Below are 27,179 nucleotides of genomic sequence, written 5' to 3'. Positions count from 1 at the left end.
ATTACTATAATCATTGCTAGTTTGTGTAGATCATATTCCAACTACTTGCCACGAGTTCGCTAAATTTTCCTTCTATTAGACCAAAGTAATTAACATGCGCAAAATTGCCCCTTAATACGTACAGACCGACAGCCCTCACTTTTTTCTGTTTAAATTTTTGATAATGAGCATGATATCAATTGACTTTATTAGAAGGTAATATATCCATATATGGGTATAACTGAAGAATAAAATAATTATACAAATAATAATATTATTAGGAAGCACGCTTAATATAAAAGCCTACTATCTGGAAATAATAACAGAAAACGGAAGAAAAACAGAAAATTGTCGTGGCTGATTGAATAAAGTTCGTGAATAGAAGAATCGTGACAGGATCATTCGTTAATTGTACTTCATCTAACATGACCCGAAACATTACACTAACATTCTCCGTAAATTAAAATAAGGTTATCTATTTATTTACATTTAGTTGCTTTTAATTATACTCCTCAAAGTTTATCGCAAAATCTCCATGTTAGAAGATGCAATTGTCCATTACAAGCAGATCGGGGAGATTCCCGGTCTGCTTAGAGAACGCAATAGATTTTAAAAATAATGAAATGTAAGAAACATTGTTATGGTATTGTTATAGTTGAGCAGCATAACAACTGGTGAAAATCGCGTGTGAAGACTCAGGCGGGTACGCTAGACCAATAAATAATAATTGCTAACAGTACATTCGAACAATGACTTGACCAGATGAAGAACAAACGTTGAGTACGTTAAATACTTATTCGTGCCGGGAATAAGTTTTTCAGTCGGGGAATGCATGTCGGGATTTCGGACCATAATCCATGAAAAAATAATGACATATAATAAATGCGATGTGAAAGCAAGAGCAATGAGTCAAAAGGAACCAAATAAGCATATATACTACACCCCCCATGTGCTCAGTAACGAATTATTTGAAAATAAGCCATAGAGTTACAAGTCCGTTGTAGCTAAGGTATATGGATAGGTTACATACTTTGGATACGGCTGTATTAGTGCCAAGAGAAAGAAAATAGACGAGTCATAGTCAGGGGACATGTCAGATAGAGATAGTCACAGCGAGCTGAAATAAAAGTATTGTAAGTACGCTACCATAGTAGTGTAATTTGAAATTAATAACATGGTATGGTACAGAATGGTATAGTATAGCCAAATATAGTAGAATAAGCATAGTACAGTAAAGCAGAATAAGCATAGTACAGTATAGTAGAATAAACATTAATTATAGATGTCGTAGATACAAAAGGTAATGTTGTGGAATAAGCCTAGCATAGTATGTCGTAGTATGTCGTAGAATTTCAAAGTATGTCGTAGTGTGGAGGAGGCGTGTGCAGGACAGTCTCATTGGGCATCTCCAGCACTGACGACACAGGCAACCCCAACAGGCAACAGTAAGCGTAACCAGTAGACTCACACTACTACAACTACAACCATTACTTGAATAACAACACACTAGCACCATCACTGCCACTACTTAACTACTAGTAATTTAAGAACTTATACTTATTAAAGCAATTACTGTATCAGGAAGTATCCCCCGGATCACGCGCATGCCCACACGTGAGCTCCCCTTACTCCGCCATAGTTACCATAGACCCTTATTACTAATTTACACTGCCATCTCCCCCACTACCACCACAACAGTTGCAGATCACTACTAGGTTGTTGAAAGTGACTGCATACGTTGTACTTGTCACTATATTGTGGTCCTGAATATACTAATAAATATCACCAATAAATACTACTAATAAATATTACGTCCATTAAATACTATTGCTACTACTACCACTACATATCACTAATTACACTAAATATTACTACTATCAGCACCACAAAATTTTACTATCACTATAGCAGTGCATACCACTAGACCACCGTACCATGCTCCTAATCAACCGAAGTAATCCCAGCATGAATAGTACTTCAGATACCACAGAAATCGTTTCGGCCGAGCTTCCGGCCGAGTCTACTACATCCAATGAAGAAACAACCACCAGAAAGACTAAATTGTTTGGAACTCTCTTCAAAAAGCTACCGATAATCTCCCCCAGTACCTCAGTAAACAGTACGACTACCACCACCAATAATCCTACGACTACTCCGACTTTAAAGGCTGCTCCGACTCTAAAGGCTGCTCCGACTCTAAAGGCTGCTCCGGCCAATATCATATCGGACTTGAACGACATCACCATAATAACGAGCGACAATGACAATGACAACGATAATGATAATGATAATGACGATTACAATGATAATGATAATGATAATGAGCCCGACGAAGAAGAAGAAGAAGTAGTAGAAGAAGAAGAAATCACGTTGCAATCCCCCATCGCTGTACCCCCAGCAGCAGTAACAGATACCATGCATAGATTATCGGTAGCCACCATCTCTCCTCAGAATTACTCCCATATGAATAGTGATCAAGAGAGATATACGTCATTCACAGCAGAGTGTATATCACTCCAGAATTCGGAGATGACATCGCATTTTGAATCAGAAAGTTACATTGATCAGACTTCCAGTATGACCAAGAACGATCTGATGATAGTTAGTCATGATACAGAAGTTCAATCACAACCAGTTCCATCTGCAGTATCAACACAACCACAACCACAATCACAACCATTAGCACCACTTCCACCACCAAAGAGAAATCTCCGGAACTTATTGCGTATAGCATCCTTCTCTAATCCGGTAAACGTCCACAGTAACAACCCTCACAACAGCAATAGCACTACCACTACCACTAACCCTACTGATCCACTATATTCGCATCCCAATTCGACTCACCACTCACCGGAAATACCACTCACTTCCGACCCCTCGGTGCCCAACAATTTAGTATCAGACAATCAATTTGCCTTTGATGAAACGCAGGACTTGACGGCATACCTCTCTGATCTGGAGTCGGATCTCAATTTCGATCCTAAGAATGAAGAGAATGAATTCGAATATAAAGTCGGAGGTTATCATCCTGTTTCAAAAGGTGAGACATACTATTCGAAGACATTCCCCAATCGGGAATATATCATACTCCGGAAATTAGGTTGGGGACATTTCTCAACGGTATGGCTAGCCAAGTCTCGGTATAATCCTAATTTGAATGTTATGGACTATGAGTCATCACCCATTAATACCGAAGAAGAAAACACAGCAGAATTCTATGTAGCCATTAAGTTTGTCAAATCCAATAAGAACTACTTGGAAGCGGCAGAAGATGAGATTAGAATCCTTAAAGCATTAAGTGATCCAATTCATTACAGTCGTCTAACCACAGCCAAACAATACTGGCATGATCATGATCCTCAACTTCATCCGGGCTATAAACATATCATGAAGCTATTAGATAACTTTCAGATTATAGGACCCAATGGGAATCATGTGTGTATGGTGTTTGAGATATTGGGAGAGAATGTATTGAACTTGATCTACAAGTATAAGCAGTTGTATCTGAGTGTGGGGAAGAGCAAGGCTGTAGAAGCAGCAACAGTCGCTGAACCAACAGCTGCACAACCACCACCACCACCACCAACTACAGCCACTGCTGCTGCTACTACTACTACAGCAGCAGTACCACCACCAACTAATGCAACTCCTCTAACAACCACCCCCAATATGAAGTTCGGCAAGTGGGACTCCAAATACTTTAAGAAAAATACAAAGTCCATGTTAAGCTTGGGCCTCACCAAGAAACCCACCTCCAAACACAGAAGCTCCATCTCCCCTCATTCCAACTCCATCACCATCACTCCCAGTATCTCTCTAGACCAACACCATCAACCACCAGGGGTCTCCTCATCAGCTGTATCCATCAGCTCCGAAACTGAACCAGAAGAACACCATCATCACAACCACCACAACCATCAAAACAGTCACAACAATAATAACAGCTTGGAATCTCAATTAAACTCTTCATCTCTCCTCAAATTACTTGCCAACTCTCAGTACTCTGGTGGAATCCCTCTCAATTTAGTCCGTCAGATTGTTAGACAATTACTATTGGCTCTTGACTATATGCATCGATGTGGAGTTATCCATACGGACTTGAAGCCTGAAAATATCTTGATAGAAGTAAAGGATATCAATCGACTAATTAAAGTGATTGAATTAGAGAAAGTAGCCAAATTGGGTATAATCCCCCCCGTACTGCTGCCCCTCCCTCATCTGGGGAAACCTCCTGGACTTTTATCACTCTTTGGTAGGAAAAGTTCATCTACTTCTATTAAGAAGAGACAACCAACATCTACTTCATTATCGAATTCTCGAAATCATTCAGTAGCTTCAACTAATTCTGTAAGTTCTTTCCATTATAAGAAGTCTAAGAATTCGATTTCAGCTCATTCAGTAACTCCTATAAGAAGTTCTAAACCATTAAGTTCATCTATGAATCAAGAGATCTTCTTTAAAGAGGTGAGTTATAATGAAGATGATAAAGAAAAGGATAAAGTAAAGGAAAAGGATAAGGATAAGGATAAACATTCAGTACTCAGTCAGAAGGCAGCAGTAGGAACAGGAACCATATCTCTTGCCTCTATGAAAGAAGAAGATGACGAAGAAGAGCCAGTTGATAGTAAAAGACATCCAGGACCAGATATATCGATAAAGATTGCTGATTTAGGTAATGCTACATTCACTAATTTCCATTTCACCAATCAGATTCAAACCAGACAATATAGATCACCAGAAATCCTTTTGAAATATAAATCTTGGGGTTCATCTACTGATCTTTGGTCAGTTGGATGTATAATATTTGAATTAATTACAGGTGATTACCTCTTTGATCCTCATGATGGACAATATTTTGAAAAGGATGAAGATCATTTAGCTCAAATCATTGAATTATTAGGACATTTCCCTCTGGATGAATACCTTTTGGATAGTAAATTAACTTCGAAATTCTTTAAACTTAATGCATTAAATAATGAGATTGTATTTAAGAATATCTTTAATTTAAAGTATTGGGGTTTAAGAGATGTACTTATAGAAAAGTATAAATTTCATCCTCAAGATATTCAAGTTAAGTTGATTAGTGATTTAATCTTAAAATGTCTTCGATTCAATCCTCATGACCGATTTGATGCTGGGTCATTACTTGAGCATCCTTGGCTTGATGAGGAGTTGAATTTTGATGAGATTGATATTGATGATGAGAGGATAGATGAGAGAATGAGGAGGATGAGGAATAATAGTAGTGAATTGCCAGGGTATACGAGAGTGTCTGAGAGATGAGGGCTTTGAAGTGCTGTATATACTAGATATGATATATATATACTCTATACTATACATAGATACTATATAAAATAAATACATAATATAGATACTATACAAGAGATGATGTCAACTATGTGTAACCAATGGAATGTACTTAGTCTATAGTAATCCTCTAATACAAAACATATGACAGTATACTTCTATTAAGTACATTACACACTATACACTTAGTACTCACACTACTCTTCGTCAGAGGTGAGATCGAGATTAGAGTCGTAGTCAGAGTCAAGCTGACGATCCCGAGTGAGCTGAGAGGCTGACACATGAATTGGGTGTGACTCAGCATCTGAGTCAGACTCAGACTCAGACCCAGACTCTTCCTCTTCCTCTTCCTCTTCTGGTACATGTTCCTTCTCAGTCTCCTTCTCCTTCTCAGTCTCCTTCTCCTCCTCTTCCTTCTCTGCCTCTTCTTTCTCTGCCTCTTCTATATGCACTTCCTCTTCTACAGGCTCTTTTATCTGTTCCTCGTCTATATCTTCACTCCTCCCCTGCGCCCTCATCTTCACCTGCACACTTTCTTCCTCCTCCTCATAACTCAACTGCACCACTCGTTTCCTCTTCTTCTCACTCCCACTCTCCTTCGCCTTCTCCTTTGGTTCTACTTTTCTCTCCAATTCAAAGTATCCCTCCACCACCTCTATTCTCTCAATCACCACCGGATATAATGGCTCACCATTTTCATCAACTACGTCATCATCTCGAATTTTTCGTATCGTATAGACAGAATCTCCTGTAATCTTCCCAAAGATATTATACCTTCGAGTAAAGCTCGGTATTATCTCGGTTGTAATCATAAACGATTCCAATGATTGATGGTTCTTTACCTCGGAATCTTCCTTAATGGGACACAACATAAACTTACTATTACTCCGAATCCTTGAATGGAACTCATCTTCAAGATCGTATGTACTCTCTGATTCTTTATCAATGCTTCCAGCCACTATGACATTATTATTATAGGTAATATTAAACTTCCGACCATCATACTTACCATCCACACAATTCTGTAAGAATAGCTGCGATGTGGTTGGAATTTCACGTGCCCAGATATCTATATCTATAGGACCTTTACTAGTCACTATACGCACCTTAGCGGTAGTTTCTGGTTCTAAGGAGGTCATTAATGGATCTATCAATAATAATTAACTAGTGGATTATTTCACAAGTTCCGATGCTCTTCTTGTTCAAATTCCGACTTTCCGGAACGTGTGTGCTCGTGATGTTTCCGTTCTTTCCTGCACACACCACCAGACCAATCAACTAATAACGAATAAGAATTTTCGACCATCCATCAGTACACTTAACTATTGTATAATAATCACACTCAGCATGTTAGCCAGAACCACAAATGGAGTTAGAGCTTTAAGACTCGTTAGATACAACTCCGTGGTAGTCCCCAGACCAAAAACCACATCTACAGGATTAACCAAAGAGGAATTAAAAGACAATGAAGTAGTAGTTAATCAAGCTCCTAATAGAAGTACTACTTGGTCAGATAGTCAAGAATCCAGAATAAATATTGTTAGTAAACATCCGGTTAGATTTGTTCAAAGAGAATTAGATCAACAACCAAGAGCTTATGCTGCTATAGATTTAATTGCTAAAGAACCTATTAGATATTTAAGTCATGAAGAAGGTAATATAGCTGTATGTGATGGTAATAAAGGTAGCACATTACAGGGACATCCTAAAGTATTCATTAATTTAGATCCTGCACGAGCTCATTCGTGTGGATATTGTGGATTAAGATATGCCAAGGAGGAGTTTAAGGATATTATTGAAGCTCAAGAATAAATGCATTGTATACATAGATAGTATACTAATAAATAGTCAATTGTAAATTACTGTGAAATTACTGTAGATATGAAGGCAGTTACTGAATAGTCTACATACTGTGTTACTAGAAATTGTAGATACTCATCATTCTAGAAACTGTAGATATAGTACTAGGCATACAATAGATACAGAGTAGATGTATACAAACAATACAGATATAGTCTTACGACTCATACTACTCACTAGTAATACTACCTACTAGTAATACCACCTACTAGTCTTACTACTCACTTGTCTCACTACTCACTAGTCTTAGTAGTTATACTAGTCATACTTCATCTGTTCAGTACTATACTACCAGAGTCATCTGACATCATGACTCTCATGACTCTCATGACTCTCCTGACTCTGATCTCCGTTCTCCCGCACTATCGGGTCTATCACCGACGTCACTTATCAATTACCGAACTACTGCTTGGCACTATAATGTAATAAGCACTATATATACGATCACTATTCCTTATTCGGACTCATACCACTCCAATCAATAAATCATCTATCCAAATACAATTGTACGTAATTTTGTTGTACAACCACTAAAGAATAATTTTTCACATACCCCGGAAAACTTTTCTCAATTCCATCACTATCGTTATCAATATCACTATAAAATAACCATATATGTCGGTTAACACTACTATATCGGACGGGCCTATCTCCATTACTGTATCGGATACAGACGGTGATATTACCACAGACACTCGTACTAATTTCTGGAAAGATATCACTATATCAGATATAGTCAATGGGATAGCTTATGGATTATGGTATTCATTAAGTCATATCTATCATTCATATATTCTTATATTAATTGGAGTACTAGTACTTTTTGTAATATTATATGGTATTAACCAATTACTCACTAATGTAATCCACTTTAAATTCCCAGCTTCAGTATTAATGATGTTGGTAAATCTTATACTATTGGTAGTATTAAATTCATTATCTACTTTACCCAATAAAAATGATAATGAACATATTAAACGGATAAGTTATGGAAGTTCTTGGTTATTAACTCAATACTTAACATTAACAAAACCCTGTATGAACTTTTCATTAAAATGGATCAATGTATATTTTATCCCAAGTTTTGTAACTTTACCATTAAGTCAACCTATAACTTTTGTTGAATGTATGAAAATTGCTGGAGTATTTGTTATAGGTTTCTTAGCATTATTCTTCTTTGATGTATATTTTGTATGGGGATTAAGAATTATCTTAGATCACTTTGGCTGGCATAAAGATGATACTAAGATGCATCTTGCAACTAGTGGAGAAACTGATTTTGATGATCAAGAAGCTTCTATAGGATCAGGTGATGAAGATAATGAAATTATAGAATTACAAACATTTAATACCAATTCTCAAAGTCTTTTATCTCATATGAGAGATGACATAACCACCATAGATATACAAAGTTTAAGATCTACTGGTATAAATAGAGATACTTCTGATTCAACTACTAATTCAAAACCAAGAACTTTATCTATTCATGAAAATCCCTTTGTAACTGAAGGAGCAGATATTATTCCTGAACCTCAACCAGCTCATCAGAAGTTACCTCATGATGGATCTACATCAACTTTCCATAAACCAACTCCATCACAACTTTCATTACCATCATTAGCTCAATCAGCAACAGAAGAAGATATTGTTAATGAACCATTAGAGAGTGAATCGGATAAAGAATCAACACTTGCTGCCCATTTAAGTAAGAAATCTCAAATCATAGTTCTATTCATTACTGAATATTTTGATTGGTTATTCTATGGATTAATGTTTATTTGTTCATTACCATTCTATTTCATTCCTTCTATACATTTATTTTTACCTTATCATTTAAGTATTACTGTATTGTCATTCTATATTGCCTTATCAATTCCTCAAAAATGGCCATCAACTAGAAGATTTGCTCACCCAATTTTAATTCTGACTTTTCTCATTTTATTATTTTGCTTTATTGGTTCATTAATTTATCATCAAGGCAAACTTCAAGGATTTCTATTAGATTTAGAATATTATAGAACAGGAAGAACTTATTTAAATTTATTCAGTTCTGAATTAATGTATAACAATGGACAAACAGATTTAATGCCTCCTCATGATGAGACATTATTATATAAATGGCCAGGATGTGGAGATGTTTTAGCTTCATTATTAGATATATCGATTGTATCTTTAAGTTTACCAATGTTTACTCATCGTCGAGATTTTATTAAGAATTTCTGGGTATTAATGACTCCTTGTATGGCATCAATGTCATTATCATTCTTTGTATATCCTATAGTATGTCATAGGATTGGAATTGAACCTACTAGATCAATTGGATTTATTGGTAGATCTATTACATTAGCTCTTGGTCAACCTCTTATGTTAGCTCTTGGAGGTTCTGTATCACTTATGGCAGTTTGTACTATATTAAGTGGGATTTGTGGAGTATTAGTTGGAGATTATCTTTTTAAATTAACTAGAGTTGCTAAGAATGATTACGTAACTAGAGGGGTTACTTTAGGAATTAATTGTGGAGCCATTGCTACTGCTCATCTTCTTACTGTTGATCCAAGAGCTGCATCTATGAGTTCATTAAGTTTTAGTGTGTTTGGTACAGTAATGGTTATCTTATCATCTATTGATGCAGTAGTCAATGTTATACGATCTATGGTCGGGTTGTAGTTGAGTGAAGAGTGGTTTAGAATATATACTATTTATTAATTATAGAATTAGATTGAACAGGTGTATTGTAGAAATAGACTGCTTAATATAATTTGTGTGAGTATAATGTTAGCTCTGTACTGCTAAATATACTACAGCAATACTTTCTTAATATACCATACTTAATATGCCATACTTCTCTTCTAACAATACGCTTCTGTTAATATCATATTTTATTCACTGTAACAATACTCTTACAAAAATACCAACACCACTCCTAATAATAGTACTTTACACTACTCAGTCATACCATACTACTACTCCTAAATATTCTACAATACCATAATATTATATCACCATTACACTACTCTTCTACCGGTGTACTCTTCTACTTGTACCCGCTGTACTGTTCTTCTTCTCCCCTACACTACCTTTTTGCAACCGACGCGTCCATAATTTTTCACTTCCACTGCCTCTATACTATAACCCCACACTATTACTACTACATCCTCGTCCTTCTACACAATGTTGGTGGATGCTTCGACTAAAGTCATTCTCTTACCAGCAGCACAGAATGTCTCTAAATCCTATAAACTTATTCGGATGCCCATACCGAAAGATCTTACTCAATACAAACCGTATCTCGTTGATGAGCAACGCATCTACGAATTGAGTCAAGTCAAAGGAGTCAACCCTTATGGAGAGAAGGCGGTATTACTAAAGAATGGGAATGCAGTCAAGTCATATATATTTGAGTCACCAAAAGAAGATGGTGCTGAAGCTGGAACTGGTGCTGTTTTACAGTCCAGTTCCCTTACGGTATCCAACACCTTCAACTTTGTCTATTTGGTATTGAGTATAGTCCTTAATCATGAAGATACCTTCACCAAAAACTATATAACTGTGCATGATTTCATTGACAAATTGTCTCTGATATTCCCTCAGAATGAATGGATCGATACGGTTCCTGTAAAGGTATATACCGATGCATTACTGTTGATTAGTGATGAGATAGAAGAGAATGATGAATTCTTCTATAAGTTCAACAAGACTCGATCGTTGGAATGGATTAAAGTGAAAGTTGAAGCACTCAACCAGTACATACATTCACAAAGTGGCGATTACACTATATACAGCCATATAAAATCAAAGTTATACGATCATAATGGGGTCTTACCCAAACAAGAAATCATTGATTTACTAAGCTTACACTATTCCATTGACTTTATTATAGATTCCTACTTAACCACCCAATTCAAACATGACTATATTAAACACTTTAACTATGACTTCCAACCTTTGGATACATACTTGGCCAACTTATCCACCACCAAAAAGAAATTACAAGCCATAGAAGATAACATGAACGCTATAGTGCAATCTACGGCCAACGCCACTAGTGGCAAGAAACTGGCAAAGGGAGGTGCCAAGCCTGTCAAGAAAAAGGAAATCAAGAAAGTCGCCATAGGCAAGGGAGCACTAGATGGGTTCTTTAAGAGAGCAGCCAAGTGAATGAATGAATTATAAATATATATAAATATATATATTGATAGATAAAATATGTACATTTGTTCTTAGATATAACGCCTATTTTTTAATTTTATTAGCAGTAGATGATGTTGATTCTACAGTACTATTTAAGCCCTTGTATAAGGATAATCCAGAAGCCATTAAACCTCCAAGATCACCCAAATTAGCTGGAAGTACTACAGTATTAGTTTCCTTAGCTAATTTACCAAATTCTTTAATATATTCTTGAGCTACTTGTAAGCTAACTGCTTGTTCACCACCAGGAGTATCTCTTATAGCTTGAGCAATATTCTTAATGGCTTGAGCAGTAGCTTCTGATTTCAAAAGAATTGATTGAGCTTCACCATTGGCTCTATTAATTTGTTCTTGTTGATTAGCTTCGGATGATAAAATTATACTTTGCTTTTCACCTTCACTAATATTAATCTTTGATTGTCTTGTACCTTCAGATTCTAAAATTTCGGCTCTTTTAGATCTTTCTGCTGATACTTGTCTATGCATTGCATCTAATACATTTTGAGGTGGATGAATATCTCTTATTTCATATCTAAGACATTCTACACCCCAATTATCTCTAGCAGCTTCATTTATAACTTGATTAATATTAATATTAAGTGCTTGTCTTTCCTTTAATACAGCATCTAATGTCATAGATCCAATTTCTGATCTCATAGTTGTTTGAGCTAATTGACTAATAGCAAATTTAAAATCTTCAACTCCATAACTTGCTTTATAAGGATCAATAACTTTAATATATAAAATACCATCTAATTCTAATGATACATTATCACTAGTTATAGCATTTTGACTAGGGATTTCAATAGCTGATTCTTTAAGTGATTGAACATAAGCAACTTTATCAAGAAATGGAATAAGAAATGTTAAACCAGGAGGTAAAATACGATGAAATTTCCCCATTCTTTCTACAATCCAAGCAGTTTGTTGAGGTACAAATCTTACTATGGTATTAGCAGGAAGTTGTTCTCTTTGAAAGAAATTTAATGAAGGAGGAATATAATTATTAAGTCCATTGCCATTACCTGGTCCACCAGTAAAATATCTATTACTACTAATATTAACTCCAAATCTTCTTAATCCGTAGCTTAAAATAGCCGGAGAAAGTCTTGTGACTGGTACACTTACAGCCGATACTGTTAGTGATCTACTCAACATATTTTACTATGTATATTTCTGATGTTTCAATACAAGTCAGTGGCCAAAGGGTAGAGGATTTTCAATTTCCCCTTTGGGCATGTCCATGGAAAATGAGTGGTAGGTTGGGTGCGGCTCGGACTTCGTCTCGATTGGGAAACTGTCTCTGACTCTGTGTGCAGGAGAAAAGCCTACTGAAAAATTCATAATGAGAGAGCAGAGATATCTGACTCGAGAGAAGAGAAGACTAAACTATAACATATAGATACATAAGAAAGTGGTAGTGGCAGTGGTACAAGATGTCCAGAAGCGTAGACGTATCGACCAATGAGAGGGCGTACTTTATCGAAGGGTTAAAGGCCGGAATCCGGTTAAATGGACGTCGATTTGATGAGATTCGTTACCCCCATAATATTCATCTTAGTAAAGAAGAATATGGATATGTTGAATTAGAATGGGGAAAAAATAAAATAAGTGTACGAGTTAGTAGTTATATACGGAAACCATTTGAAGATCGACCATTTGAAGGAATATTTAATATCAATTGTGAAATTAATTCTATGGCAAGTGCTAAATTTGAGAATGGTAAAAATTCTGATGAGGAAGTATTAATTAGTAGAATTATTGAAAAATCTATAAGAAGATCTAATTCACTTGATTTAGAAAGTCTTTGTATTATAGCAGGTGAAAAAGTTTGGAATATTACTGTTGATTTAAATTTTTTAAATTATGATGGGAATTTTATTGATATTGGATGTTTTGGAGTTATGTTAGCATTACAACATTTTAAAAAACCAGATATAAGTATAATTAATGGAGGTGAAGATATTATAGTTCATGATATTAATGAACGAGAACCTCAACCTTTAAGTATTTTACATGTACCTGTATGTCTTACTTATTGTTTTTATAATATAACAAATCAACAAGAAGTAAACATTAAGGGAGAATCAACTTCTGATGATATTTATTTATTAGATTGTGATTATAAAGAAGATCTATTAAAAAGTGGTAGTATCATTATAACTTTAAATAAGAATCGAGAAATTATCCAATTAAGTAAAAATGGTGGTATACCGATAGATGCAAGTTTATTAGTAGATTTAGCTCTTGGATCAATTAAAGTAGTGGATGAATTAACTGATTTAATGAAAAAATTAATTAAAGACCATGAACAGCAAAGGTTTGACGAATTAAACTTGAAATTATTACAAGTAGGAGCTGACCGTTAGCTTTATACTAGTGTATATTACGTTATAAACAAAAATTAAAAAAATGTTAATAAAAAGTAAAGATTAAATAATGTAGATGTAAAGGGGGATGAAAGAGTGCAAAGTTAATTAAAAAGTTCATGAAGTATCTATACTAGATTATTAATGTTATTATCATACAAGACTATCGTTATTTTTGGAGATATAATTTTCTCCATCATCATTAGGAGTGGTGGTTGTGGTTGTGGTAGTGGAAGTGGTATTATTGTTATTATTATTATTATTAGTAGTGACATTATGGTGGGTGGGGGAACTTGGTGCATCATCGGCTAAACCAAAACCTAAACCTTTAGGAGAATTCAAATTCGAAGTTGGATTAGAAGTCGAAGACGTTGACGATGAGTGCGAATGCGAATGATGATCATCTATAGTGATCACTTCAGCATCATCATTCAATTGGTCCAAGTAATCCAAATTGACAGGCAAGTTGGAATCCTTTCTTGATCTTCTCTTAACGAAATTTTGTTGTTTTCTAGTGAAAAAGGAAAAGATTGAAAGGACAGGTCTATCACTGTTTCTATTAGAATTTGGGTGATTATGTTTATCTGATGTATGATTAAATTTAATTTCAGATGAGGTAGGAACTTCAGTATATTCACCTTTATCAGTTGAAGAAGTTCCTTGACCAGATGAAAGGAATGCTTGAGGAATGGCTGATTTAATTAATCTAAGGAATGCATTAATGATAGATCCAATAGTAATACCAATCTTATACATTAATTTCTTAAAATTATTTGAAATTACCCATGAATAAAATAAATATTCAAGATAAAAGATTAAACCAGCAATAAGAAATCCACAAAATACAGCTAAACCAATATGATTAGCCATGCCTTTAATGAATTTAGCATCATCTAAATGCCATGAAGAACCAGGAGCAATAGCAAAGAATGAATAACTTTTAGTTTTATAATCTTCTGGTAAAAGAATTCGAACTTTACCTGCTTCAGGTACACCCCATCTTTTATATTGTTTCCACATAACTGAAAGAAATAATGGACCAGTTGAAAACATAATGGTTATATAAGGTACTAACCAATTACGTTGATAATTTTGTAAAGAATCCAAGACTTTTTTAAAGAATTCATGATGAGGTACAGCACCCATAACATCATTAGAAATTCCGGTAGGTATTGTTTTACGAACAAAAGCAGGAACAGTTAATAAAGGATCAAGTCTTCTTTCACATCCATCATCTAAATCAATATATACTCCACCATAATGAACTAAAGCAAAATATCTTATAGCATCAGCTCTTTGAATAGGATAAGGATAACGATCCCAAGTCTTTAAAAACCAAGGATATTCTTCAGAGATGAAGTCGCGTGCCATTTCATCTGTCCAAAGAATATATTGATAATCAGGATGTAAATCTACGCAAGCTTGTTGACCTGCTTTCCAAACTTCAGGGATTTCAGTTGTTTTATAAGTTTGATGAATAATTTTAGGAATTATTAGCTTTTTATTTAATGTACCATCAGGAGGATTTAATTCAACATCTAATAAGGCATCACTAAATGAATCATCATGTAATAAGGTAATTAAATCAAAAGTTAAATATACCAAGTATAGTATGAATAGAACATGAGCTCCAATGATATATTTTAATTCTTTCCTCATATTGTTAATAATTAATATTTAATTATAAAAGTGAAAGTAAATGCAATGTCTATAATGTGAAGTCCATAAAGTGGACGAATGCGATTAACGAATGAGTTTGAACAAAATGTAAGTGGGGAGTTGATGGGAGAGTGGGTTAGTTAGTGAATGATAAGTGAGCCAAATATATGTTACTTATGATAGTTCTGGTATTTCTGATATTTCTGGTAGTGATCACAACAGTTAACAGACTATGGTTGGAGAGTCACCGCAATGAAATATAAATAAAAATAAATAAATAAAATTTTAGTAACTAATGCTAGGTAGTGAGGTGAGCAAAGCTGGACTGGGCTAGGCTTGGCAGGGATAAATTCCACTATTATACAGTAGATAAGATAGATTTATAATAAGTAGTAAAGAAATGGAAATTGAAATAAAAATCAGGTGTACTAATACAATTAATAGTTAGTGGAATGTATTCTTTGTCGAGATGGTATATTTATTGTTACCTTTTTTCGCAAGTCAATATAGGGGTCGCTTTTTCAGATACAGGGTTTTCAGATGAGTGAGACTTAAGACTGTAGTGTAAAGTAGAAAGAATAGTGAGGATTCTTGAAGTTAATTACGATTAGTGAGTAATGAGTAGAGTAGAGTAGATTATATTACATATTGAAATGTTTATTAGGTCATACAATACAATATATTATATATATAGTAGTATTAGGGATAGTATTATTACTGATAATCAGTATAGCCCATTCTTAACATTGCTGGGCAATGCCCCATCATCTTCTGTCATAAAGATCTAAAATTTCTTTTCCTTTACAGGTTAGCCTGGAATTTTACAGCTTCTCCTATTCGCGCCGAATAAAACTTGTTCTCTATACAGGACAGATCGTATCAGAGAAAATTATTAAATCCATTAAATCCGTCTCGTCTGTCAGCATACAGTACAATATATGTCAATCACAAAGATGTCAAAGACGACAAAGACCGGTACAACGTATTTGTGTATATGTTTATTTGTTTATTTGTTTATGTTATGATATAGTTGAAGCGCTCTGTTATACTATTGCGATTGCGGCATATATATTATATATACGTATATTGTTGTACTTTATTTTATCACTGCTATTGGTAAACTGAACTGTGCATCACTAGAATGAGGCTTTTGACTAGGACTATGTACTTAGTGTGTCGATAAGACGACCTTCGCTAATATTGACCTTGACTTTGTCAATATCGATTACATCCGTGAGTGCTTTGATATCAATCGCGTATGAACTACGTCATAGTTACAATTTCTCTATGAATAGGTATTATTATTCTATTCCATGTAGTTTCTCCATATACTATTTAGTAGACAAAATTTTGCTCTAGTCTATGTATTCCACTAGACACCAATGCAAAATATAGACAGATGATTCCGTATTGAAGTTTAGTATTGGTTATAGCTATTGGAGTTCATTTTTGGTTGCATGCAGGCTGTTCTATACTACAGTACAAAGAAAATTAAATGTGATTCTTTTATTAAGCTATGAACGAGAAGAGCACGATTAATTCATTATAGCAAGAACATATATAAAAGAACCAAAAAAACAATATAATAAGATAAATTTAAATTCTGAAGTATGCAAGAAAAAGGGCAAAAGATACAAAAACTGGATCACTAATCCAACAGAAGCAACTTATTCGTTCGCTTACTCACTCTCTTAGGTTTTAATCTTGAATAGTGTCGTGTAAAGAGTTTATCTATCGTGTTTTCATCAATCCTTTTCATTGCGATCAATGTACGGGGCAGTTTATTTCTTTTGGCTGTTGTTCTTTTTTCGGGCCAATAATATTCCCTTTGCCACTCCATGTAGGAATGCCCAAAGTCGATAAATTTGACTCTTCCGGCTTCCACATCTTCTACGATGATATTGTCGTCATTTAAATCCAAATGAACTATGTCTTTACTGTGCATTCGTTTGACATTTTCCCTAATGACTGGCTCTATTGTCTCCAACTCTTCTAAATTAAGTTCACCAAGGAGTTTTCCAGTGATATACTCATACCGATAGAATAGTCCACAAATGGACTGGGAATTAGCAATTGTTAATTCATAGACATATTTAGCATCTGGTCCAACAGTGACACCTACTTGCAAAAGCCTAGGCACGAAATCAAATTCTCTAAGTTGGTATATAGAAAAAATTTCTTTTACGAAATTTTTCAAACAGAGATACATACTTTTACCTGCCTGGCCGTTACTTATAGTAAGGGCTACGGTCCTCACTGGATCAAATACTTTGACTGTATTATCATTGGTATCTGTTCTTACCTTAAGAACGATTGAATTACGGGAAGAAAACTTTTGCCCGGATATTATGCTGTCCCATTCAAATCCTTGATTATCTGCATTCAATATATCAATGTTACCTACTTCATGAGCCATTTTGATTAGATTTTTGCCTTCAACAGCATTCAATCCATAAACTTCGTTTTCAAGTTGATTAGCTACATAATTATGGTCTGGCTGAATTGGCAGACTCGCTGTATCTTTTTGTGAGTTTATAGGAGATGGCTGAAATAAGTTGTTGTTGTTGTTTACAAGATTGGCTAATTCTGTGAGATACTGAGTCAAATTGGTGTACAAGTAATCGATGACAATTTGTCTTTTACTCCCTTGTATTTTCATGCTTCTATAAAGTACTTCTGTCAGACCTAATTGTTGTGAAGTTTCAAGGCTTGTTTTAATGAAAATAAACAAATCATAATTTGAATTTAGATTATACAAAGGACAATTCATTCTCCTTAGAATTTTACATTTCTCCAATCCGAAAAATTCTTGCAGTGGAATACTGTCCCTAAAGTCCAATCCAATATTTTGGATATAATTACTCATTATTCCGAAAAAAGAATTGGTAGAAATGCAATGTCGGAGGACCTGACTAAAGCTCTCATTAAATATAATACCTGGTTCCTCGCCAACCTGGGGTTCATTATCAAAGTAACGACTAAAGCTAAATTTTTTTAACTCTATTGGAAGTCTTGATACTTCGTACATGATGGTAATGTCTGGTACAGATGATGTACCATCAATGGGATCTCCTTGATTTTCCAGATGATAACTGACTACCTCTCTCAAGCTTGCTTTCAAGAGTTTACATAAAGGATTTAACACATTCGAAATAAAATACAGCTTTATATCCAGTTCCAGGTTCTTCTCGCCGTCATATGGATACTCATATGACAATTCAAATCCTTTAAGTTTTGACATAGATATTCTAAATGTGAAGTTATCAGGCACTTCATAATCGATCAAGGTATTTGATTCTGGGAAGAAGTTTCCAACTAAAGATTTCATGTGGTGATCTCTAATATCTGAAGAAGCTTTTACTTCAATCTCAATTTTGGGGGGTTCTATTCGAAGGAAGAAATTCATATTCATGTAACGTGTAAAGTAATCTGTGAAATTTAAACCATTTGATAATAAATAAAAACCACAGTGCATTTTAAGGACGGATATTATATTAGAAAGATCCTCAGTATTTGCGAATGGAAGAAAATGTAATTGGTGGAAATTGTGAAGCTCGAAAAGAATCATGATACAATCTTTTTTAGTATACATCCTTTGCAACTCATTCAGACCTCTATATTTTCCTAGGAATGCTAGCAAGTCTGTGTCATTTACATGGTCGAGATATTCATTCAATCTTTTCTTTTGTTGTTCATAGATTGGTTTACCATCTCGTTGAATGTCCAAAGGATCCACCATATCTCCTTGAGCAAAATGTTCTGCTAATATTCTCACTGAATCTTCAAAGTTTACGAGGTCATCTAAAGGGTGGCGTGCTGGTTCCATTGTTTCAAGTTAGATCAATTAACTATTAAAAATCAGTTACTGGTATAGAGTATTTCCTCTAATGTGATGTGTAACGTATATTTTTATTTTTTATGATGTATCACTATTTCTCATGTATGTGTATGTGTGCAGGTGTGTATGCATATCTGTACCACATACCTAGCTACATCAACCGAATTAGTACGCTTAGCGTTCTACTACGTTTCTATGACTGGTTAGCAAGAATTGAATATCCATTTAATATACTGTATTACTCATATTCACTGCCTCAGACCCATAATTTTCAAATTCACTATCTTTAATTCTACTGGTTTGTGAATAGGAATTGGTTTGACTTCCTCCAAATAAACTTTCAGCAATTTTGAAGAATTTTCTGCTTATCAGCCATCACAGTTGCGGTTCAAATGGTTATTGTTTGAAGCTCCATTTAGAATAATATAATGATTGTGAACCTTGGATAGTTATTGGTTAAAGACTCAAAAATAGTTCAAGTGATATAGTACAGTCATAAGACTAGGCAGATAATATTACATCTGGCCATTAATGTTGACGGCTGCAATGAAGTTTTATAGTCAAAGCCTTGATTATGTGAAGTTCTTAGAATCAAGATTAAAAATGATTTTTTAAGAATCAAAATTTCATTAATATATTATTGCTGTTGCTATACTCCTAAGTAAAGTATTAATGAATGTCACTACTAAATCTCACAGTAAGACAGTTACATTGGCAGTATAGTTCAGTTGTTATCTACATTTATGTCGCACCCATTTAGTGAGATCTGTAAAAAAGTCGGCCCAGCCTCTCGATGTCATACTGTTAAGAGATAATGAAATATTAGTTTTAGTATTAGTTTTAGTTTTAATTGATAATTGCCTATACTGTATTCATTGTTTCTAAGATGGAATTCGATATTCTATATAAGAGAAATTCTGACGTCAGTTTGAGAAGATCTAACTAACCGAGGGAGGATTATTCAATATCTAATGGCTTGAAAATTTTATCTACAGCCTTCCAGTCTAATTGACACAATTGTTCAAAATAAGTACTTCCATCATCTGAATAACAATGTGGCCATTGATATTCCAAATATGAGTGGCCAAAATCTATTAGATGAACCTTTTTGGACTCTAGATCTTCGACAATGATATTATTCGCATTTAAATCCAAATGTGCTACTCCTTGTTGATGTAATTTATGAACTACTTCTCCAACGGCAATATCCAATTTGCATTTGTCATGATAATTAAATTCACAAAGCATCCTCCCCTTCAAAGGATAGGTAATAAATAAGCCCGTTACTGCAGGACTTTTGATAGTCAACTCGAAAATGTACTTGACGTTACTGTTAAGAATAACACCTATTTCGGAAATTTTTGGAACAAATTCACAATTGCGAAGCTTATTAAGAATAAGTACTTCAGTAGAAAAATTTTTAAGACAGATAGCTAGACTCTTGGATACTTCACCATTTGCAACAGTCATAGATACCGACCGTATGGGGTCGAAAACTTTTAGAATGGCATCAGTTTCAAACCTAGTCTTCACCTTTATAACGATAGAATTTTTGGTTCCAAACTTACCACCAGAAACTATTTTGATCAATTTAAATTTATTAATTATAACATCTGAACTAGTAATTTCTAACGGTCGTAGAACTTCTGATAGCCTTTTGGTATTCAAAGCCAAAGCTCCAAGTATATCATGCATGAACTGGTTTGTTAAAATTGATTGACTTGCTACATCTAACTGCGAGCACGGGTGTGTTTCGCCTTTGTGTATAGCTGAAAGTAGCTGAAATAAGCCATTATTCAAATTTTTATAAAGGGAGTTAACAGAAAACTCTTTCTTTTTTCCTTTTATTTTTAATCTTTGAAGGAGAGGTTTTGTTTGCTCCAATTGTTGTGGACTTTGAAGGGAATTATTAATGAAGAGAAGCATCTGAAGTGGACTTGTTAGTTTGTGCATATCACAAGAGATCTTCCTCAAAATCTTTCCTTCTTCTAATTGGTAGAATTCATTCAGTGGGATCGAGTCTCTGAAGTCAAGAGCAATCATTTCACTGCTATTTGATAAGATTCCAACAAAGGAATCTAATGAAAGACAGTGAAGAAGAACCAGACTAAAATTCTCATTAAATCCAATAACCAGGTCCACATTCTGCGTATTAAAATAATCTCCTAACGAAAACCTATTCAATTTGATAGGTAAGTTCATGACGTTGAAAGATCCGATGGTAATGTCTGATACAGATGGTGTACCATCAATGAGATCTCCTTGTTTTTCCAGATGATAGCTGACTACCCTTCTCAAGCTTGCTTTCAAGAGTTTACATAAAGGATTTAACACATTCGAAGTAAAATACAGCTTTATATCCAGTTCCAGGTTCTTCTCGCCGTCATATGGATACTCATATGACAATTCAAACCCCTCAAGTCTTGACATATATATTCTAAATGTGGATGTAACGGACGGCTCATAATTGATCAAGGTATTTGATTCTGGGAAGAAGTTTCCAATTAGAGATTTCATGTGGTGATCTCTAATATCTGAAGAAGCTTTTACTTCAATCTCAATTTTGGGGGGTTCTATTCGAAGGAAGAAATTCATATTCATGTAATATGTAAAGTAAACTGGGAAATTCAGATTACTTAAGTATGTATAAACAATAAGATTCATTTTAACGGTAGTTATTACTTTTGAAAGATCCTTAGTATTTGCGAATGGAAGAAAATGTAATTGGTGGAAATTGTGAAGCTCGAAAAGAATCATGATACAATCTTTTTTAGTATACATCCTTTGCAACTCATTCAGACCTCTATATTTTCCTAGGAATGCTAGCAAGTCTGTGTCGTTTACTTGGTCGAGATATTCATTCAATCTTTTCTTTTGTTGATCATAGATTGGTTTACCTTGTCGATGAATTTCCAAAGGATGCACCATATCTCCTCGAGCAAAATGCTCTGCTAATATTCTTGTTGCACTATCAAAGTTTATGAAGTCGTCTAAAGGTTGTGATTCCATAAGTAGTTCAATTATTGGCCATTACTCATATAGGCACTATATGTATTACTTTATTAGTTAGTTCATTTATTAAATATCTTTTGTCGCAGGACATCTTATTCATTCTTATGTGTAGATATGTTTTAGTGCGTTTAAATCTGTAGCTCGAAGTAAGAATTATATCGTTCCCACTCCCATTCTATAATTATTGAGCTCAACTATAACTTCACTATAATAAATAGTTATTCAAGATACCTTTCTTTCTTTAGTATGAATGGATTTTCTTCTCATTTGTCTAGCTTATGCGACATTTTTTTCTAGAATTATTTTGCATCCATTGATGAGATAATAAAAATGTCGGACCAGTAGCTGCGAAATTTCATACATTTATAACTTATACATTTTACTCTAACTTTTACATACTATAACTTACTCCTACCACTGATTTCATCAAAGTCTCGATTAAATCTCTTATCAATAATATCAATTACATAGTTAAGATTAATTTCATTCTTAATTAAATGGTTCTGACTCGTACTGACCTTACCTAATATTTGTAATAGGAATTGATGTAAAATTCTCAAATCTCGTTCATTGAGAATTTTAACATATGCTTTAGTCTTGGCTTTATTCTTAACAATTCCAATCACTTGTAAATTATTTAAATAGTACAAATCTGATAATAAATATTGCTTATTGATTGATTCTAATGATATAATGCCTTTGATGGTATTGGTCTTCCGATCATGATATCTTCCAATAACATGCTTCAATAATCCCTTAGTATCAGGGAACTTCAAATCATCTTCATCATGAATATTAATTTCTCCCTGGCCCGCTTCAAGCTTTTTCTTCTCTGATTCATACTTTGAAGCTTTGGAATTAGTAAGACTAAAGATATTCTCAATTAATAAACTATAAGATTCAACAAATGGAATAGCAAGATTAGCTAACATTTGAAGATATTGTTTATCACTAATGACAAATGATATGATTCCATCATCATTAATTGACTCCTTTAATACACCCTGTTTAACAAAATCTTCTAAGATAAATGTTAATTCATACCGTTCATTATAATTATAGTCAAATAAAAATTCATTCTTTAAAAATCCAGTTAAGATATAATAGATCTTAGTTACTATAATATGGTTGGATTCAATACCAGCATCATTTAAATATAATACAATAAATCCAATCAAACATCTCTGAATAATTAAATGGATAGAAAGATTTTTATAGTACAACAATTCAATAGGATTAATTACTCGAATAATATTCTTAGTCTTATGAACTTGAATGAATCGAAAGAAGTCAATAATCTGATCCCTAATTAATTCAATCTTTTCTTTATCAGTCATGGTTAGAACATCTGAAAGAATTTGTGAATTGGTTACTGAATCAATATTCTCATTGTATAACAATTGACTAACCAACTTGAATACTGGTAATAATTCTTCAATCTTAATCACTATAGGTTTCCCATTATTACTACTTAAATGATCCTTAAAATAATAATAATAATATACCTGTAAAGTTGTTCCAACAATAGATACTTCTGGTAAATAACTAATTCTATTAATTTCATGTAAAATCTTAAACCCTAACTTTTTAAGATTTACATGACCTGAATCAACTATTTCATAATTGGGTAATCCTGATATGAAATTAGAATCTTCAGCTTGTTGTTGTTCAAGAAATTCACTTAAATGGAATCGGTTCCCTAATTTGAAGAATATCTTTCCTGATAATGTTCTTTCACTATTATCATTATATTCATCTTTACCCCATACAATAGGTTGAATCTCTTTATTACGAAGTAAATTTGATACACCATTATATAAGATATTAGTCATAGATTCTTGCTTTTTATCACTACCTACCAATTCCTTTAAATATCCATCACTTTCATAAATTCTTTCATAAGTAATAGAAACAGGTTGAAATAATAAATCAAATTCTGGATTGGAATCTGTATATCGTTGTTTTAAAAATATATTAGTTAATTGTTTTAAAATCCCATATTTAGGTAATAATAACTTGCCATCTCTGGATCTTGTTCCTTCAATAAATACCTCGAAATTGATTTTATTTAATAATAAAAATTCAACCACATTATTAAGATTTCTTTCAGTATATAATTCATTATTAAATGATCTTTTAATGAAAATAGCTCCTAAATTTTTAAGAAAAGTTCCAAATACTGCTACATTTAAATTTTCTCCCGCTACAACAGCTGGTGTTGATAATTGGAATCTTCAAATGTAAGATTATATAATCAACATGACTTTGATGACTTGGTAAAAATACAATGGACATAGGATTATCAAGATATTGCCTATAAAGTTTAGATAATTCATCTCTTGAACACCAAATACCTCGTGGAAACATTTTACGCATAACCGACATAACGGTAATATAAGCAGTTTGAATAAATTCTATGGATTTGAATACGGGTAAATTCTTTGCATTCTCTTGCTTATAGTAATCCACCATAAACTTCTTAACTTCTTGAAATCGTTTTTGATAATCAGCACCTTTAATTAAATTTAAATTAAGTTCTTGATTAACCAATTGATAAATTAATTCATCCAATTTCTTGTCATCTCTTTCCAATTTGTTATTCATATATTCTTCAAATTTTTTATGAAATGTCAGATTATATTTATTAGTAGCATAACGATATTCAGCTTTAGTATAAATATTATCAACATCAACTCCTAAGAATAATCGGAATGAACTAAGAAGTAAACTGAAACTTTTTTGAACTTTTTCATTACCTTCCAGTGGTACATATGTATCCTTATCAGTAGGTAGTGGGAAAGTTAATGGAATAGTGGGTGAGCTCAATGCATGATCGAGAATATTGATATCAAAATCACTATTGGCTATATCATGATCTGCGGTAGGGTTAGTACCTTCTAATAAATTCCAAGTTACCATTCTTAACTGAAATATTGTCAACGATATAGACGAGAATTAACTGTCCATTAAATTACAAACTATTACTTTTACTATTTGACTACTTCTCATCGACCACTGGCATACTCCAGCAACTATATATTCGAAAGTTTCATTAGTGAGATTTCATATGGCACCCAACAATTTCCAATTTTTTCTGCCTGCGTTTTTACCCTTTTTGTCGCTAAATTAAATTGTACTCGCTGGAATCGTCACTAGAGAGAGGGGAGACCTTAGCGAAGGGTACACGATGGGGTTAAGGACCATGAGGATAAGTTAGAGCTATGACCCATAACTTAAACTGTTTAACATCATTATTCGATAATATCCTGTTATGTGATTTACATGGTTTACACTATCAATTATCACTTATACTAGTACTATCTAAATTACTTCTCTGCTTCCCCACCGCACATACGTAATGCTCATTATTTTCACTTACTCAAACAAAGACGCAACCACAAACTTGAATTGCTGTATTAGGAAATTAATAATTTGTGAGTGCCTATACCTCGGGCAGGAATTTAATAGCCTGGAAATGAGTCCCAGATTTCCGTGTTTGAATTTATGACATAGAGTAGTGTAAGTAGTTTAGTTTAGTGTACTGGACCAAGTATGATAAATTCATTAATCATTGTATTCCATTTAATGCATGTGCTTCGATATAGGGACACATGGCTTATCGAGATTCAGATTTTAGATAAATCTCTAAAAGCCGATTTTATGCACTATACCGTAAACTAAGTCAAACACACGCCCAGTTAGTTTAATTCCTAATTTTCAATTCAGCCGTGGCCCTTGACGACAATGGTTTCTATCCTCTGCAAACAATGGAATCAAGAAATTTAGATCTTGCCATTATCCGAGGCCCTGAAAAATTTATCCAAATTTCCAATTTAGGCTTACACTGTACTGTGAATTATAACTCAAATATTGTCCTAATTTATTATTTTTCCTTCATCTATAATAACCAACTCTATTTCATTATGAAGAGTTAATGTCCCAAAATCAGTATGAGCTCGAGCCCAAATGTTATCGACTTTACTATCATCTTCAGGGGTTCGAGGATGATACTTCATGTACCTGAACTGATCATCACTTGGATCCTCATATTTGTGACGATTAGCGAAATATAACTCATCATCCAATTCCAAGATAATAGCAAAGAGGATCAATAACTTTCTCACAATATCAAAGCATTCGTGTGACACTCTAGAGAGTTGATCATAGTTATTATGAACAAAGTCTAAGCCATGAAATTCATCATTCAAACCATTGAACTTGGCAATATTAAAGATTTCTGAATTCTCCTTGACATCAGTCCCAAACAAGTACTTGTTTCCTTTAGATTTATCTGTAATTGAATTAAGAGGTTAATGATATATTGGCATATATATTTCCTTACTTCCTTTAGCTTTCTTAGTAATTTCATCTCACCAGGTCGACACTGAGTGTCAATAATTACTACCTCATCTCTTTTCTCATGTTTTGCTTCATAATACTCTTCCCATAAACGGACATCCTTGACTGGGTCAACTATTTCTTTTGAATTGGACATTGTTGATTGATGATACAACAAGTATAAATTTGCCAGGGGAAAGTGTAGTAAAAAAATATGTGTATTACACTAAGGGGCCGTATAACCTGCTATGTGTAAAACTCTAATTTTGCAGCTTCTTAGCGCTACCATATAATCCAAATATGGCATTTTCTAATTATATTCTTTATAAGAAGACCAGACTATTTTTTTGGTTTAAGTATAACAAGTACAGAGTTTTTAAATATATAATATAATATTTATGTTGATTTCACCTATACTATAGTGTATTTAAATACAATTTCAACAAATACTAATTTAGAAGTTTATAAACAATATATAATGGAACAATGTTTTGGAACGAATTTTATCAAAGTCATATACACACTTTTTCTTAGATGGCCCCCCTTCAAATACTTTGAAGAAGTGAAAAATAAATCACATCGCCTTTTCAACATATTTCTTTTAGCATGAATGCCCAAAAACTAGT

The 27,179-nt window shown here is 33.7% G+C and overlaps 12 protein-coding genes across 12 annotated transcripts; 5 read left to right on the top strand and 7 right to left on the bottom strand. All coding sequences in view use genetic code 12, as the record gives it.

The window, feature by feature from the left end:
* The first annotated feature begins 1,443 nt into the window (after positions 1–1,443).
* Positions 1,444–5,347, top strand: RJT21DRAFT_121788 (uncharacterized protein). Its single transcript, XM_064882217.1, is given in 2 exon segments — positions 1,444–2,140; positions 2,159–5,347. 2 exon segments carry the CDS (start codon positions 1,915–1,917, stop codon positions 5,260–5,262), a joined length of 3,330 nt encoding a protein of 1,109 aa, XP_064737329.1. The 5' UTR covers positions 1,444–1,914; the 3' UTR covers positions 5,263–5,347.
* Positions 5,348–6,613, bottom strand: RJT21DRAFT_121787 (cyclophilin-like domain-containing protein). Its single transcript, XM_064882216.1, has one exon. The coding sequence runs from the start codon at positions 6,423–6,425 to the stop codon at positions 5,484–5,486; it is 942 nt and encodes a 313-aa protein (XP_064737328.1). The 5' UTR covers positions 6,426–6,613; the 3' UTR covers positions 5,348–5,483.
* On the top strand, positions 6,614–7,288 carry RJT21DRAFT_121786 (uncharacterized protein). The gene has a single exon (XM_064882215.1). The coding sequence runs from the start codon at positions 6,634–6,636 to the stop codon at positions 7,096–7,098; it is 465 nt and encodes a 154-aa protein (XP_064737327.1). The 5' UTR covers positions 6,614–6,633; the 3' UTR covers positions 7,099–7,288.
* Positions 7,289–7,761: 473 nt separating this feature from the next.
* On the top strand, positions 7,762–9,813 carry RJT21DRAFT_131154 (uncharacterized protein; the record flags this gene model as incomplete). The annotated part of the gene is made up of 1 exon (XM_064883039.1): positions 7,762–9,813. One exon carries the CDS (start codon positions 7,762–7,764, stop codon positions 9,811–9,813), a length of 2,052 nt encoding a protein of 683 aa, XP_064737326.1.
* A 414-nt stretch (positions 9,814–10,227) lies between these two features.
* Positions 10,228–11,341, top strand: RJT21DRAFT_46839 (uncharacterized protein). Its single transcript, XM_064884701.1, has one exon. It carries the CDS (start codon positions 10,318–10,320, stop codon positions 11,302–11,304), a length of 987 nt encoding a protein of 328 aa, XP_064737325.1. The 5' UTR covers positions 10,228–10,317; the 3' UTR covers positions 11,305–11,341.
* On the bottom strand, positions 11,255–12,538 carry SLP2 (Slp2p). The gene has a single exon (XM_064882214.1). It carries the CDS (start codon positions 12,493–12,495, stop codon positions 11,380–11,382), a length of 1,116 nt encoding a protein of 371 aa, XP_064737324.1. The 5' UTR covers positions 12,496–12,538; the 3' UTR covers positions 11,255–11,379.
* Positions 12,539–12,567: 29 nt separating this feature from the next.
* On the top strand, positions 12,568–13,843 carry RJT21DRAFT_46845 (exosome non-catalytic core subunit). The gene has a single exon (XM_064884702.1). It carries the CDS (start codon positions 12,774–12,776, stop codon positions 13,704–13,706), a length of 933 nt encoding a protein of 310 aa, XP_064737323.1. The 5' UTR covers positions 12,568–12,773; the 3' UTR covers positions 13,707–13,843.
* A 16-nt stretch (positions 13,844–13,859) lies between these two features.
* MIT1 (mannosylinositol phosphorylceramide synthase catalytic subunit) lies at positions 13,860–15,365 on the bottom strand (the record flags this gene model as incomplete). Its single annotated transcript, XM_064885506.1, has 3 exons — positions 13,860–13,998; positions 14,083–14,262; positions 14,461–15,365. The coding sequence occupies 3 exons, from the start codon at positions 15,363–15,365 to the stop codon at positions 13,860–13,862; spliced, it is 1,224 nt and encodes a 407-aa protein (XP_064737322.1).
* Positions 15,366–17,013: 1,648 nt separating this feature from the next.
* On the bottom strand, positions 17,014–19,191 carry RJT21DRAFT_115249 (uncharacterized protein; the record flags this gene model as incomplete). Its single annotated transcript, XM_064880328.1, has 1 exon — positions 17,014–19,191. One exon carries the CDS (start codon positions 19,189–19,191, stop codon positions 17,014–17,016), a length of 2,178 nt encoding a protein of 725 aa, XP_064737321.1.
* A 969-nt stretch (positions 19,192–20,160) lies between these two features.
* Positions 20,161–22,212, bottom strand: RJT21DRAFT_115248 (uncharacterized protein; the record flags this gene model as incomplete). The annotated part of the gene is made up of 1 exon (XM_064880327.1): positions 20,161–22,212. The coding sequence occupies one exon, from the start codon at positions 22,210–22,212 to the stop codon at positions 20,161–20,163; it is 2,052 nt and encodes a 683-aa protein (XP_064737320.1).
* Positions 22,213–22,547: 335 nt separating this feature from the next.
* On the bottom strand, positions 22,548–25,134 carry RJT21DRAFT_133237 (uncharacterized protein; the record flags this gene model as incomplete). Its single annotated transcript, XM_064883181.1, has 2 exons — positions 22,548–24,427; positions 24,480–25,134. 2 exons carry the CDS (start codon positions 25,132–25,134, stop codon positions 22,614–22,616), a joined length of 2,469 nt encoding a protein of 822 aa, XP_064737319.1. The 3' UTR covers positions 22,548–22,613.
* A 956-nt stretch (positions 25,135–26,090) lies between these two features.
* Positions 26,091–26,922, bottom strand: RJT21DRAFT_127715 (uncharacterized protein; the record flags this gene model as incomplete). Its single annotated transcript, XM_064882897.1, has 2 exons — positions 26,590–26,922; positions 26,091–26,506 (listed from the first exon to the last, which is right to left on the bottom strand). The coding sequence occupies exons 1-2, from the start codon at positions 26,708–26,710 to the stop codon at positions 26,091–26,093; spliced, it is 537 nt and encodes a 178-aa protein (XP_064737318.1). The 5' UTR covers positions 26,711–26,922.
* Between the last annotated feature and the right edge of the window lie 257 nt (positions 26,923–27,179).

The sequence above is a fragment of the Scheffersomyces amazonensis genome (assembly GCF_036850825.1).
Source record: "Scheffersomyces amazonensis strain UFMG-HMD-26.3 chromosome Unknown RJT21scaffold_5, whole genome shotgun sequence".
In the NCBI taxonomy this organism is placed as follows: Eukaryota; Fungi; Ascomycota; class Pichiomycetes; order Serinales; family Debaryomycetaceae; genus Scheffersomyces; species Scheffersomyces amazonensis.
The sequence above is the reverse complement of the archived record's forward strand: the minus strand, read 5'-3'. Positions and strand labels throughout refer to the sequence as shown.